Source organism: Rhinolophus ferrumequinum, chromosome 3 (assembly GCF_004115265.2).
Source record: "Rhinolophus ferrumequinum isolate MPI-CBG mRhiFer1 chromosome 3, mRhiFer1_v1.p, whole genome shotgun sequence".
NCBI classification, from domain to species: Eukaryota; Metazoa; Chordata; class Mammalia; order Chiroptera; family Rhinolophidae; genus Rhinolophus; species Rhinolophus ferrumequinum.
In genome coordinates this window covers 88,770,298-88,786,033 of record NC_046286.1, presented here as the reverse complement: position 1 = coordinate 88,786,033, position 15,736 = coordinate 88,770,298, and the positions used below count along the sequence as shown (strand labels likewise).

The window sequence follows — 15,736 nt, the reverse complement described above, 5'->3', positions numbered from 1 at the left end:
AGGACTTCCCCACGGCTTTGCAAAATCCTTTTAGATTGCACAGCAGTCCAGAAGGCTTCCGTTCTTCCTCCTCTTTCACCAACACTGATGTCAGCCTTGCCCAGATCAGAATGCTCTCAGCCCGACCAGGCTCCCTCCCCATTTTCTATCATAGGCATTTACCCTAATAAAACCGTCACACTGTTTAGTCTCTTTCTAGTTGGCTTCTCAGAGGACCCAGACTAACAAGGGGACAAGTCCCAGGTAGAGAAAGTGGCCCAGGTAGAGAAACAGCCTGAAGGAAAGGCCAGATCTGAACAAGAAAGAGAACACAATGAAGAGTAGGAGGGATGAGGCAGAAGCAGCAGGTGGGGCCTTGGTCAGGCTCACTGAGGAGTTGGCATTTTATCCCAGCAGAAATGGGTAACCATAAAAAGGTTTTTCGCAGATGAATGACATGACCGGACGAATGGATAAACAAAATGTGGTATATACATAAACAACATAATATTATTTAGCCTTCAAAAAGAAGGAAATCCTGTCACAAGCTACAACATGGATTACTATGAGGGCATGATGCTGAGTGAAATAAGCCAGTGACAAAAAGACCAACACTATATGATTCCACTTGTATGAGGTATGTAGTCAAACTCGCAGAGACAGAAAGTAGAATGATGACTGCCAGGGGCTGAGGGGAGGGGGGAATGGGGAGTTGTTTAACGAGTACAGAGTTTCAGTTTTGCACAATGGAAAGAGATCGGTTGCACAACAATGCGAATGTACTTAACACGACCGAACTGTGTACTTTAAAATGGTTAAGATGGTAACTTTAATGTTATGTGTATTTAACCACAATTTAAATAACAAACTGTAATGACAAAGAAAGAAAGAGAGAGAGAGAGAGGGAAAGAGAGAGAGAGAGAGAGAGAGAGAGAGAGAGATTGAGAGAGAGAGAAAAGAGTATAGAGATTGGACTAAAGGGGCAAGACTGGAGGACAGAGACCAGTTGGAAGCTGCTGAAATAATGCAAGCAAGAGAGGATGATCCAAGCTGGGGAAGTGGCAGTGGGGTGAGAGAAGTGCACCAATTCCAGGAGAGACAAGGTGGGAGAGAGACAGGAGGCAGCCACAAGGGTGTTGCTTTGGTCAGTGGGGTAGAAAGTGGTGGATGATGCCATTTGCAAGACAGGGTAAACAGGAGCTGCTGGGCGGGCGGAGACGGTGGGTTCTATAGCATCAGAAGCACGGGGGGCCTCAGCCTGTGAACTTTAGTATATGCGGATAATACTCATTCCTTCTTTCCCTACCTCGCTCCGTAATAGATTTATGGTGGCTTAGAACAACTCCCCAAGTGTGGGTAACCTACGATCTGCAGGAGGTAACAGGCAACAGGGGCACATAACCACATTGATGGAAAAATACAAAGATCCTGGCATAGAAACAGAAACACACACACCACATGTGACTTTCTGTTTGGGATACCTAGACTGGGCACATGAAAATAGCTGGGCCTATTTGGAAAAAAAAAAATAATAAAAAAAATAAAAAAAATAAAAAATATATATATATCTTCTTATCTCATATATATATATATCTTATACACACACATATATGCATATGTGTGTGTATATATATTTTTTATATGCTTTGCTATTTTCATCTGCTAAAATATGGGATTCTGGGCTACAGAGGGAGGAATATGTCTAAAGAGTCAGCTATAGGACCATGAAAATGTAGAGATATAGATTAGGAAAAATGGAAGAGGTCCAAGAAGTAGCTAAGGATGCTTGCAATTAAAATGAGGTATAAGGAATAATTTAAAAATAAACATCAAGAATTTAAAAATGATAGTGTTGGGACTTGTCTCTCACTCATCTGTCAGGGTATCAGTGGTTTTAAAGCATCCTATGTAGTCTTACCCAGATGATCATGTCAGAAAGCCTTCTTTCTTACAGTAAATACATAATCTTTACAACAAAAGCTTCCAGTGTATAAAGACACCTTGTCTATTCTTTATAACATGTTGGTAATAAAGATATTCAATAGTTATATGATGGTGAAGTTACGTTCTAGATCGTATTCATTTTCCATTTCTAAAGCCCCATTTTATTAATTGCAATGATTTCCAATTTTGCTATTGAAAGCAAGTCAACTGTTCCTCTGATTACAACTTGAATATTCAAACTATCATCTTGATTACAAATAAGTGAATTGCATGCTGCAGATAGAGATACCTTGCTCATTTCAAAGAGAAGCGTAGAAATATGCCTAATAGTAAAAAATAGAATGATAGGATTTATACATAAAACTTAAGACTACAGTTACCCTACTTTATTTTTTTTAAGCTATACACAATCTTCAATAGTTCCTGTCAAGACAGGAACTTTATATTGTAGATCATGAAAAATATTTGCGTATGACATTTAACTGACTTTTAACTATAAAGCATTAGAATAGTTTTTCAATAAATACAAAGCACTGGCACAAGAAGAACGCTGTTCTTTTTCTAAGTCATTGTCTTGAAAGGACAGCTACTCCCATGATGTCACAGTTCAAACTTTTTTTTTTTTTTAACGATTTTATTGGGGAAGTGGAACAGGACTTCACTGGGGAACAGTGTGCAGCTCCAGGACCCTCCTCCAAGTCAAGTTGTTGTCCTCCCAATCCCAGCCGTGGAGGGCGCAGCCCAGCTCCAGGTCCAGCTGCCGTTTTCTAGTTGCAGGGGCACAGCCCACCATCCCTTGTGGGACTCGAGGAATCGGACTGGCAACTTTGTGGCTGAGAGCCCACTGGTCCAGGTGGGAATCGAACTGGCAGCCCTCGGAGTTAGGAGCACGGAGCTCCAACCGCCTGAGCCACCGGGCCGGCCTCAGTTCAAACATTTTTAAATTATTGATCGGCTTTTTAAAAATTGTAATTCAGATTATCCTGAATCTAGATGCCTCCAAGGTGAGCATCTTTCCTACTCTGTATTTCTGGAGTTGTCACCATCTATCCGCTGTGGTTTTGGCTGCAAGTGTTGGCATTTGGCTAGCTGGAAGAAGTCACTGCATAGGTTGAAACAGGTTTAAAAGATTTCTACCTTCAGCTCCTGAAGGCTCTATTGTTCTTTGTGGTGGGTTCTTTCATTTCATACTCTAAATGACATTAATGTATGAATTTTGCATATGTGCCACCAAGTCTTCTTCTTGCCCAAAATCACTCTCCTGAGTTTGCCAAGTGAGCATTACGGGGTTGGGTACAGCAAACTCGACAGCATCTTTTGGTGGCGCTGGAGAACTCTTTCCTAAGGCAAAAGCCAGCATGTCACCCACAGCTTGGTGTGGCAGTCAGAGCCAAGAAGGGCTTTGGGGAAACAGGGCAGGATATGGGAAAAGCCAACTGATCCCTTCCTTTGGGTCTCCTGTGACCGGGCCTCCACAGCTGACCTACTTCTGGGGCTTCCTGGCTCACAGCTTGGGAAGAATCAGGGGAAAGCACTTGCCAAATTGAGCAGAACAGCTGCTTCTGGCTTAACTGTTCTTGGAATGGAACATCTCTCTTTTTTTTTCAGACTATGTTTGGCTATAAGAAGGAATAGAAATGCCATGGTGAAAATAGGTTTTTCATTGTATGGGGGGAAAAAGCCCTAATAGTCAAAGAATATAGGGTCTTGGTTTCTTTATTCCACGTATTAAAGACTATTAACAGAAGAGTAAGCATTTATTTTTCCTCAGAAGTTAATAACTATTCATTTACTTAAGTAACAGCTCTCTCAGTCTACAAGAAAGTTGCATAATAACAATAATGATCATTGTGCTTTGCATGTGCCAGGGGCTGTTCTGAGTTCTTTTACATATTTAGTCATTTCCTTCTTAAAACAACTCTGTGAGGTAGGTCCTATTGTATCCATTTTACAGATGAGGAAACTGAGGTACAGATAGTCAAGTTAAGTAGTGTGCCAAATCATACAGCTAGCATGAGGCAGAGTCAGGATTTAAACCAGGAAAGTCGGGTATTGAATCTGTGCTCTCAGCCACTACAACACACCTAGATGTTTACTAAAAAGCAGGAAAAATTCTTGCCTTTTTATAGGCAAAAATTCACTAATCTCTAAGTATATTAAAGGACAGTTTTTACCTAATTCTCCAATGGAAATATGGGGAATTTAAAAAATATTATACACAGAGCCTGAAAATTCCTTTACTTTCATGAATGGTTCTAAACAAAGAAAATGTTTTATGGGTTTAAACAAGTCAAATGCATGAACTATTATTCTCTCTTGTGGAAACTAGCTGGCGGTCTGTATGTACAATATCTCTTCTCTACCAGGAAGACATAGCAATGGAGCTATGTGAAGACTTTTTTTTTTTTTTTTTTTAAGGAGAAGAGAATTAGGTCAAATTAGATCAAAGGTGAAACATTCCTGGAGTTAGCTGAGAAAGAAATTGGGAGAAATATGAAAAGAATCTAACGGGACTTGGTTTCCACAATTCTCATATTTAACCATGAAATTAAAATTAGGTGCAGGGCTAGATTTTCACGGTCATAAGAAAATTAGTCAGTGAGTTCCAAACAGTTCACACACTCTTCTTTCTACTCCCTTTAAAATTTTACTGTCTGAAGGAACTGAGAATTCGCTCATTTATTAAATAATGGAAAGAGTTCAGTGTTGACTCAGAGGAAAGACAGGAAACATGGTAAATGTGGGTAAGGGCATTACAAAGTTTGCAAATGAAACCAAATCTCCAAAACATGATGATTTTACTAAACTACTGTAACTTAGAAGAGAAAGGAAGACACCCTCATGTGATTTTTTTCATTTTTTCCTTCTCTATTCAGAATTCCATCCAGATGTTTTGCAGCCTTAAGCAGCCAGTAGAAGAATTTTTTAAAACAATAGTTGAAAAAGTAAACTGACCAAGATTTAAATTGTCAAGACACAAAATACATTTTAAAAGGGATATTTATAATGTACCATTTATTAAACTAACTTGAAAAACAGGATTATTTTATTTTAAATTACTCCATTTCAATACAGGAAAGGAATGGTCCACAGTGAAACAAAAGTAATATTTCCAAGAATGTTATTTTGTTATCGCTAGTTCTGTATGCATTTTCAGCCGTCGACATCTGTCATTATCACTACAACCAACAGAGTTGTTCAAGATAAAGTTTTGACTCAAACTGGACTGGAGATACAGATGGGAGTGAGATAAACTCAAAACTACAAAACCAACACTAATAACCAGTAAAAGTGTTTTTCTTGATATTTATATACGATATTTACAAAAGTAAAGTGAAAATCAATTAGTCATTATGTACACTCTTAGTTAATATTAGTACTTCAGGTTTACATATATATGTGCATTCATAATAATCAAGTAAAAAAGGTAAATTTTAAATTATTTTTATTTATGAAAAAAATATAAAATGTGACTGATACATACTTTGAGTGCTCATTCAATATTCAGTGCTTAAAAATATTTGGAAAAAAATTCCAAAATATATTTTCATAGAAGATAGTATTAAGTGAAGACATAAGGAAAAATATGAGTGTTAAATGTGATTTAGTCAGTAGGGTAGATGAGCAGAAAGAAGTTATACATCTAGGCAGGAATCACACAGCATAGACCAGATGAAGAATCAGAAATGAAAGATGTACAATTTTTCCCAAGGTCAATTTCACGTTGAAAGGTCAATTTCACGTCAAAAAAACTGAACAGAACCAAAATACTTTCAGGATAGCGTAAATGAATAGAAGTTTTGATAATGAGTGCATAATAGTAGCCAATGTGGAACTGACTTCCTCCCAGAATGTCATGAGAAAACGTGTCTTGGACACATTTTTAAAAACGCTTTTACTTGGACATTTATACTACAACCCGCTTATATAACATCAGTTCTTTATTTGTCTTCCATTAAGGGCACGAGGACACAATGTGCTATTTCATGGCCTCACACAACTTCAATCGGTATCTGCCCTCACTGAAGAAACATCGTACAGCATCAACCATCTTCCCAAACATGGGCTGGGTTGAAATTCGTGGACCTTGAGTTTATTCTTTCTCTAAAGACTGAGATCCACAGGGATTGGGACAACTCACCCCAAAGAAGAGGGCCCCCAAATCTTTCCCAGTGCGCTTCCCCGCCCATTCCCCGTGGATTGGCGCGTGATGGCCCAGGCCAGCCTGTTAGTTGAAGCAGGGACAGCAGAAGCAGCAGATGGTCCGGCAGGGGTTCTTCTTCTTGTACTCCAGAGTCTTCTTCACATGCGCCTTGGCCTGGCCGGTGTAGTCGAGGGTCTTCTCCACGTTAAACTCGATGACGTTCAGGGTTTCGGCCTGCTCCTCCACCAGCATGGCCATCTGCAGGAAGAGGTCGTGAATGTCGCGGATGCGGGTCTCGAGCCGCAGCAACTCGCGGTGACGACTCTCGATCTCGTTGAGGGCGGCCCGCGCACCCTTCACATCGGCCAGGAGGTTCTCGGAGAACACGTCCCACTTGCCCTGCTCGAACATGTCCTCTATCTGGTCGCCCGAGACGTCCTTGCCCATGATCTCCAGCTGGCGCTGAATGCGGATCTTGCAGTTGTCGCGTTGCTTCATCTCCGCCTGGTTGTACTCGTGCATGGCGCGCTGGAAGTTGCGGGTGAGCGCGCTGTACTGTGAGCGCGCGATGCGCGCCACCGCCGAGTGCGGGCCGTGCTGGGCCTCTGCCTGCTCGCTCAGAACCTTCATGGCGCACAGCTTGCGGTGGATGCTCTCCCCCCGAGCCTTGATGTCCTTGGCGATTGAGTTGGTGTCTCGCTTGATGCTGCTGAGACGCCGCATGGACGTGAGGAAGCGGACATTCTGCTTTCCCAGCCGCTTCACATCAACCATCAACTGCTGGTTTTCATACTGAAGGTCCTGGATATCTCGGTACAAGGACTCCAGGATGTGGTCCGTCTCAAACTCGATGTCCTCGTGGGGAGAGTCAAGTTCAATATCCCCATCTGGGAACTGCTGGTCATACTGCTTGGATAACTCCAAAAGGTCTGACAGCCGGTCCTTCATTTTGCCTGCAAGCAGAAATACTGAGGTTAAATTCCTCTAGTGAGAGTCAAATATTTGCACTGAGAGAACTGAAGCTTAAAATAAAGAAACATTCTGCTCACCACTCCCAATTCTTTAGTCCTGGCTGTAGGTAAAAAATGCACTAAAAGAGCTAAATGTTCTATGGCATTTTGCTTACAAGTAAAGGAATAATGTGATTCAGGCATGAACACAGTTGTATTTTATAGCCTGTAGGCCTCTGCAATTCAATATTACAGGTGCCCAGAACTCAGTCAACAATTAAAAGCTTTAGAATGCACTGGGAACCAATCTCTTTTTCTTGCTTTAAGTTCTCCAATAATCACAAATCAATATAGACAGAAAAATGAAAAAAATAATTAGAAAAGACTTGCAAAGATAAAGATTTTTAATAAAGAGAGTCAATTTTCAAGGCTTTGAGGCCAACTCTATTTTATGATGTGTGATCAAACAATACGGTGAATGTTGAAATAAAAAAATGTATTGCAGTAAAAGACACATTGTCATTAATGCCCCTCAAAATATTCCCTCTCACTTCGGATGCACTTATTCCATTGTTCTTGCCACTTTCTGAAGCAATTCGGGATGTCTTCTTTCATGAATGTCTTTAGTGGTGTGTCATGGCTGCCTCAATGTCCTGAATCATTTTGACTTTGGGGAAGAGCCAGAAGTCACACTATGCCAGATCCAGTGAATAAGGTGGATGAGGACACAGTGTAATGTTTTTATTTAACAGAAATTGCCATATACCAAAAGCGATGTGTGACACAGAGCGTTGTCATGATGGAGGATGATTTACGGCACACTTTAAAACACACCTCTCAACCATAGCTCACACCCAACTGACTGCACCGAACAAGCTGACACTTGTCATATGCTGTTACTAAGGTTTGATGCACTGCTTCCCGTATTGAAGATCCCTGCCTTTTCATTGGATGGCACTCGGCAGCAGCATTCACCATATTTTGTGATCACAACAGAAAGTGTCCAGGTCACACATTGCTTCTGGTACGGCAATTTCTGTCAAACAAAACATTATGGGGTGTCCTTCTCCACCTTATTCACTGGATCTGGCATCATGCAACTTCTGGCTCTTCCCCAAAGTCAAAATGACCATGAAAGGTACATGTTTTTAATTGATTCAGGACATCGAGGCAGCCACGACAGTGCAACTAAACACATTCATGAAAGAGGACTTCCAGAACTGTTTCAGAATGTGGCAAGCATCTCAGTCCTGTACATTATAACAGTTCTTAAAATAGTTAGCATATAAATCATGGTTTAGTTTTTTTTTTCTCTTAAAAATGTTATAAAAGTAAAACAACAACAAAATACACAAAGACAAAAATCTAGTAAGGAAGTATAAAATCTGGAAGTTGAAATTTCCTTGCTCCTTTGCCCAGTATCTCTGATACATACATACACTGTATGTATGTACATACATACATACATACATATATACATACATACACTGATATATACATACACTGATACCTACTTCAGTACTTACAAATGTTTGAGGGGGAAAAAGCAAGATATATTCTAATAGAAGATATTAAAGGTGAAAGGGATAAAGAAACAGTTAAGTGTTTAATGTTGTTTTAGTAAGTAGGAGAGACGAGCAGAAAGAATATATACACCTAGGCAGCAATCACATAGCATAACACAGATAAAGAATCAGAAATGAAAAACAAACAGTTTTCCCCAAGGTACCTAGTGGTAAGCATCCTTAACAAAGCTGCTTTAAAAAAAATTTTTTTTATATGGAAAATTTCAATCATACACGAGCCTAATAGCAATAATATAACACACTGCCATTTATCCATCACACAGCACCAATATTTACCCACTTTTAATGGCTTTTTGAAATAAGTTGGCAGCTCAAGTAGAATTTCCATGTTTTTATAAGGGTGGTTGTAATTTCCCTGCCTAGCAAGGCAAAATAATGTTCTCTATGCCCGTATTTTTTTTCCATAAGAGTAGCTAATCTGTATCAGGTGCTTACTGTAATGCCAGTAACCAATTTCTAGGCACTTTTCATGTGATACCCTCTTTCATCTTCACACAGACTCCATGAAATGGGCATTGTCATTATCAGAGTTAGTGAGCATAGGAAAGTTAAGGAATTTACCCAAGGTCACCAGTAAGTGAACATTTGGGCTCCAGAGTACCCCACTAATCACTCAACTATCTTCAGCAAATGTATAAAAGTGAGTCACGAAGGACTCTACCATTAAACAAGGAAATACAAATTACACCACTGAGAACATTTTTTGTTTCGCCCTCCAAGTTGGCAAGAATTTTTTTTTAATTTAGTTTTTTAATTATAGCTGACATACAATATTATATTATTTTCAGGTGTACAAAATAGTGATTCGACATTTATATACCTGACATAGTGATCACTATAAGTCTAGTAACCATCTGTCACCATAGCTATTATGATACTATTTACTGTATTTCCTATGCTGTGCATTACACCCCCATGACTTGTTTTATAACTCCCAGTATGTATTTCTTAATCCCCTTCACATTTTTTGCCCAACCTCCCACCACCTTGCCATCTGTTCTCTATATTTATGAGTTTGTTTATTTTGTTTGTTCATTTGTTGTTTTTTAGACTCCATATATAAGTAAAATCATATAGTATTTGTCATTCTCTACCTGACTTATTTCACTTAGCATAATACTTCCAACCATGGTCCAACCTTGTTGTCACAAATGGCAAGATTTCATTTTCTTTACAGTTAAGTAAATATTTCATTGTATACATACCACATCTTCTTTATCCATTCATCTATCAATTGCTACCTAGGTTGCTTCCATATCTTGGCTATTGTAAATAAAGCTGCAATTAACATATGTATACATATATATATTTTTAATTAATGTTTTTGATTTCTTTGGATAAATACCTAGAAGTGGAATTGCTGGGTCATACGGTAGTTCTATTTTTAAATTTTTGAGGAATCTCCATACTGTTTTCCATAGTGGCTGTACCAGTATATAATCCCAACAGTACATGAGGGTTCCCTTCCTCCACATCCTCACCAACACTTATTCTTTGTTGTTTTTTTGATAATAGCAGTTCTGACAAGTGTAAGGTGATATCTCATTGTAGTTTTGATTTGCATTTCCCTGACTAGTGACATTGAACATCTTTTCATGTGTTTATTAGCCATTTGTATGTCTTCTTTGGAGAAATGTCTATTCAGGTCCTCTGCCAATTTTTAAAATTGGATTTTTTTTTGATGTTGAGTTGTATGAGTTTTTTATATGTTTTGATATTAAACCCTTATTGGATAGCTCATTTGCAAATATCTTCTCCCATTCAGTAAGTTGCCTTTTTGTTTTGTTGATGGTTTCCTTCACAGTGCAAAAGCTTTGTAGTTTGATGTCATCTCATTTGTTTATTTTTGGTGTTGTTGCCTTTGTCCTAGGAGACATATCCAAAAAACTATTGCTAAGACCAATGTCAAAGAGTTTACTGCCCATGTTTTCTTCTAAGAGTTTTATGGTATCAGGTCTTACATTTAACTCTTTAATCCATTTTGGGTTTATTTTTGTATACAACAGTGTAAGAAAGTAGTCTAGTTTCATTCTTTTCTGTATGGTTGTCCACTTTCCCCAACACCATTTATTGAAGACACTGTCTTTACCCAATTGCATATTCTTGCCTCCTTTGTCGTAGATTAATTGACCATATAAGCATAGATTTATTTCTGGGTTCTCTGTTTTTGTGCCCATGCCATACTATTTTGATTACCGTAATTTTGTAGTATAGTTTGAAACCAGGGAGCATGATACCTTCCACTTTGTTCTCTTTCAATATTGCTTTAGCTATTCAGGGTCTTTTGTGATTCCAAACACATTTTACAATTATTTGTTTTAATTCTGTGAAAAATACTGTTGCAATTTTGATAGGAATCGCACTGAATCTGTACATTGCTTTGGGCAGTATGGACTTTTTAACAATATTGATTCTTCCAATCTACACACAAAATGTCTTTCAATTTATTGGTGAGATTTTTTTTCTTTTCTTTATTTTATTTTTACTTCTGGATTTTTCTTTCCTGCTTAAAGAAGTCCCTTTAATATTTTTCATAGTGCAGGCTCAGTGGTGATGAACTTCTTTAGCTTTTGCTTGTCTGGGAAACTATTTCTCCTTCAGTTCTGAATGATGACCTATTTTTGGTTGTAGGCTTTTTTCCTTTCATCACTTTGAATATATTATGCCATTGGTTTCTGGCCTGCAGGTCCTGTTGAAAAATCAGCTGATAATGTTATGGGGGAATCCCTTGTCTATAACTACCACGTTCCCTGAAAATAAGACCTAGCTGGACCATCAGCTCTAATGCGTCTTCTGGAGCAAAAATTAATATAAGACTGGATCTTTATAATATAATATAACATAATATTGGGTCTTATATATATTGCTTCAAAAGACGCATGAGAGCTGATGGTCTGGCTAGGTCTTATTTTTGGGGAAACATGGTAGCTGCTTTTCTCTGCCTCTTCTAAGATTATCTTTTTATATTTAACTTTTGGAATTTGAATTATGATATTTCCTGGTGTGGGCCTCTTTGGGTTCATCTTGTTGGGACTCTCTGTTCAGCTAGTCTTCAGGCGGTTATCAATGATGGTTGTTCTGTGGTTTAGCTGTAATTTTGAGGTGGTCATGGGAGAAGGGAAGCATAGTGTTTACCTACTCTGCCATCTTCATCAGATGACCAGGTACTGTCATTAAGACTACTTAATATTAAGACTACTTAATATTAAGACTATGTTAAATCCAGCTAGTAAATTGACTTTCTTTTTTTTTCTTTTTAATCATTAATGATAAACCTGCCATTGAAAAGACTCCCAAATCACTGACACAACTTGCATGAGCTGTTATTTTAATTGTTTGAATAGGGTCTTCATCACATTATAATCATCATCTTTGTTTCAATTTTTTTTTCAAGCTCCAAAGCTGACTATGGAGTTGAAAAATAATAGAAATTTGGATTAGCCATCAGCTTCACAGCACAGAAGACATATCCAGTTTGAGAAATTCTGAACAAGTAGCTTTCTTTTGTCCTTAGTAGCCAGTTCAAATTTGGAGATCTTAATTATTCCCTTTGTTTTACTTTTTGCTTTTAGATACAATTGCAGCTACTTGGTGAACAACTTGAATGCACATTATACATTTGTTAATTGTTCAAATAATAATGCCTCATGTGTAAATGAGTCTGTTCAGTTACAAAGATGCCACATATAAGAGTCAGCGAACATGATTCCAGGTTCCTCATATCTACTCTATTGTTGCGTAGAGGGCCATTGTATCCCACCTGGTTAATTGGGAACCACCAGACAAGGCTGCCTATTGGGTGTGTCAGTTGTGGAGCTGCTTGGGTGGGGCTCTGGTGTGCGCTGAGACTGGCTACCAGGTATGTCAGATCCGGAGCTTCTTGGGAGGGGATCTAGTGCAGGCTGAGGCTGGCTGTTGCTTCTGCTGAGCTTAGGACCGCTTGGTAGGAGCTGTGGAGCAAGCCAAGGTCAGCTGTCACTTGTGCCAGGCTTATGGCTTATTGGGAAAGGCTGCAATGCAAGCTGAGGCCAGTTGCCATTTGTGCTGGACTTGGAGCTGCTTGGTAGGAGCTACAATATGAGCCAAGCCTGGCCACCGTTTGTATGGAGGGTTTGTATGCTTGGGATTAAGTCTAGCCAGGGAAAGTGGGCTGGGCAGGGCAAAATCTCAGAAGAATGCTGAGTCAGGGCCAACGGCGTTAGCCAGGTTATTGGAGAGTGACAGATTTGGCGCCTGCCTGCGCTGGGCGAGCCAGGTGGAAGGACAGTGCAACAATGGAAGAATGGCCCTTGCCAACACTTCTATCCCCAGAGTTATCACTGACCCCTGTCCCTCCAGCCCTCACCCTAAAGTTAGTCAATTAAATTCCTCCCTGTAGGACCCAGTGGCTTCTTGAACTGCTGCCTCTACACTGAAGCTTGGAGTGAGTCTGTGGGTGAGCCCTTAAGAAGAGTGTATTGGTCTTCCACAGCCCTTCATCTCTCTCAGATGTAATCCTCCCTGGTTTTCAAAGCCAGAGGTTATGGGGACTCCTCTCCCAGAACAGGTTCCCTGGGCTGGGGAACCTGGTGTGGGGCACGTAGGCATTACAGCCAGGTTACCATCTTATATAACCTGGGGAAAGCACCTTAGTTAGCTAGTATCGAGTTTAGCTGTATCTATATGCTTAACTTAGTATACAATTTATTCTACTATGCAACCAGTAGATGGGCCAGAGAATGGATAAATATTGATGAACAAGGGAAGAAGAGGTGATACATGCCTTCCTTGCATCTTGGCCAAGACTTAGGAGGCACTACAGAGGAAAGTAATGAGTGGTTAAGGGCCAGCACCACACAGTACAATCGGGAACTCCTTGTTGGTTTCCCTCTCATCCTAGACAGGTGCCATGCTCTGTATTGCTCTCCTGAAGCCATGAAAAAGCTATTTGGGGGGAATCATCTCATTCACAGTATGCAGAGAAAAGTCACACTTCAATTATACAGAAAGTGGCCTTGGAAGCAGATGTTCAGAGATGGTCATTCTTTCTCAAGCCCTAACAACCATAAAGTCATGGGTCCTAAATTAGGCGAAGGCCTAAGCTCATGTGAAGGCTCATGTCTAATCTGGTGAGGAGAGAGAAAGGAAAAGCGTGTGAAATTGAAGATTCTCTATGGAGGTGTAGACAAGAAGGTGGCTTTACCTCACCTTCCTGCCCACCTTTCCTGGCCGAGGCCATCCCCAGAGCAGTTGGTCCCAATGACCCAGAAAGTCTCCTGGTTGCCAAGGAGCACACATCAGGAAGACTACCACAGAAAGTCAGCCAAGAGGCTCTGCTATTTCTAAGAATGTCCCCCAAAAGTTTAAGATGTATTCCTTGCTGCAGTTATATCAAAATATAGAAGCAGGCACAGAAAGAACATCAAATTAATCTATACATCCAGTAGCTTGATTCTGAACTGTGAAGTACTAGAAAGGGAACTATAGTGAATGAGAAAGAAAAAGCAAACAAATCTATTGACCTTCCTGTCTCACTGTGATAAAGAATAATGTAATAAACTTGAGTAAATTGTACTCATAAAGTTGCTAAAATAAATCCCCCTTTGACTCACACATAGATGAAAACTTCCAAAGAAAATTTACAACCAACTACCAGAAATCTGCTTCTGCTTTTGAATTTTCTTTTCAGGCACGCACATCATCTGTCCTGAGAACTAGATCCCACTGGGAAGGAAGCAGAAATTGCGCAAGCCTTGCCTTCTTTCATTGGGCAATAAGATTTTATGGAAGACAAAATAAAGGGACAGGCAGTTGATGGTAGCTCAGTGGCTCTCAGACTGTAGGAGGCAACAGAAACTTCTAGAGAACTGCCTGGGCCCCTAGAGTTTCTAATTCAGGAAGTCTAGGGTGATCTCCACGTGATTCTAACGCATGCTTACATTTATGATCTATTCCATAGATACTTATTGTGGCAGCTTTTATTCATAAACATCATGCAGTTCCGAAACCTACAATAGTTCCCAGGTTGGGGTAGTCTTGATGAGCAAATAGTTGATAGGGTAAGATTCAGAAATACAGGGAAAGACAGTTTTGAAAAGCAGGTTTGTACCTATCTCAAAAGATCACTGAGTGGGGTTCATTACATAAATAACTCATACCCTGGAGTTCTCCAAAGAACAACCATGAAAGTTGTCATTCCCTACTTGCTTCTAAGGGAACTAGTTATAAACACAATGCACAGTCATATTTCTGATCATAAAAGAGAGGCTTTGTGCCTACTTAATGAAAGGGGAACAAGAACAAAATTGTTCATACAGAGTTACGGGCTAAATCGTACCCCTCCCCAAATTCATATGTTGAAGCCCTAACCTCAGTACCTCAGAATGTAATCGTATTTGGAATGAGGTCTTTAAAGAGAGAATTCAGTTAAAAGGAGGTCTTTATATAATCCACACATTGTTCAACATTAAGCAAATTTTTGCCTACTACCAAGAAACAGAACCTTTTCCCGTCTCACAGCAAAATGTTAAAGTACTTTTACAAGTCGGGAGAAACTTCAGACATGGAGATACACCGTGCAGAGCAGGGCAATGTGGAAATCATGCGAGGTTGATTACGATGATGACCTTGTGGATCATAGGGAGGGAAGTAATCCAAAGGTATGGAGGGGCTTCCTTCCTGTATTTATGACAGAGAAATATTGTACAGACTATTCCTCTGTAATGTGAGTGCAGAAAGTTTAGTACTCTTGTTTCAATAGGAGCGAAAGTACACATTTGGACACACACACACTCTGCTATTAGTGAAACTAAAAAGATCTTGCCCCGAGACGTATGTTCCAAATGAGGACTTGCAAGCCGTGACACCCCTATCTCAGGAATGAAGTACCCATGTTTTGATTTTCAGATTTTATCATCTCTATCTCTCACATCCTGATATTTTTTAATTAAATTTATTGGGGTGACCATGGTTAGTCAAGTCACATGGGTTTCAAGTACACATTTCTGTATTACATCATCTATATCTCACATTGTGTGTTCACCACCCAGAGTCAGTTCTCCTTCCATCACCATATATTTGATCCCCCTTACCTTCACTACCACCCCTCTTCCCCTTTACCCTCTGGTAACCACTAAACTATTGTCTGTGTCTAT

At 39.7% G+C, this 15,736-nt stretch overlaps 1 protein-coding gene across 3 annotated transcripts in view; it reads right to left on the bottom strand.

Moving 5' to 3' along the window:
- Positions 1-5,657: 5,657 nt before the first annotated feature.
- Positions 5,658-15,736, bottom strand: part of STX11 (syntaxin 11) — a 46,404-nt gene continuing 36,325 nt past the window's right edge. For all 3 annotated transcript variants that reach the window (XM_033103701.1, XM_033103702.1, XM_033103703.1), the window contains one exon: positions 5,658-7,020. In XM_033103701.1, the coding sequence (XP_032959592.1) occupies positions 6,152-7,020 (869 nt within the window). In that variant the 3' untranslated portion in view covers positions 5,658-6,151. The remainder of the gene's footprint in view (positions 7,021-15,736) is intronic.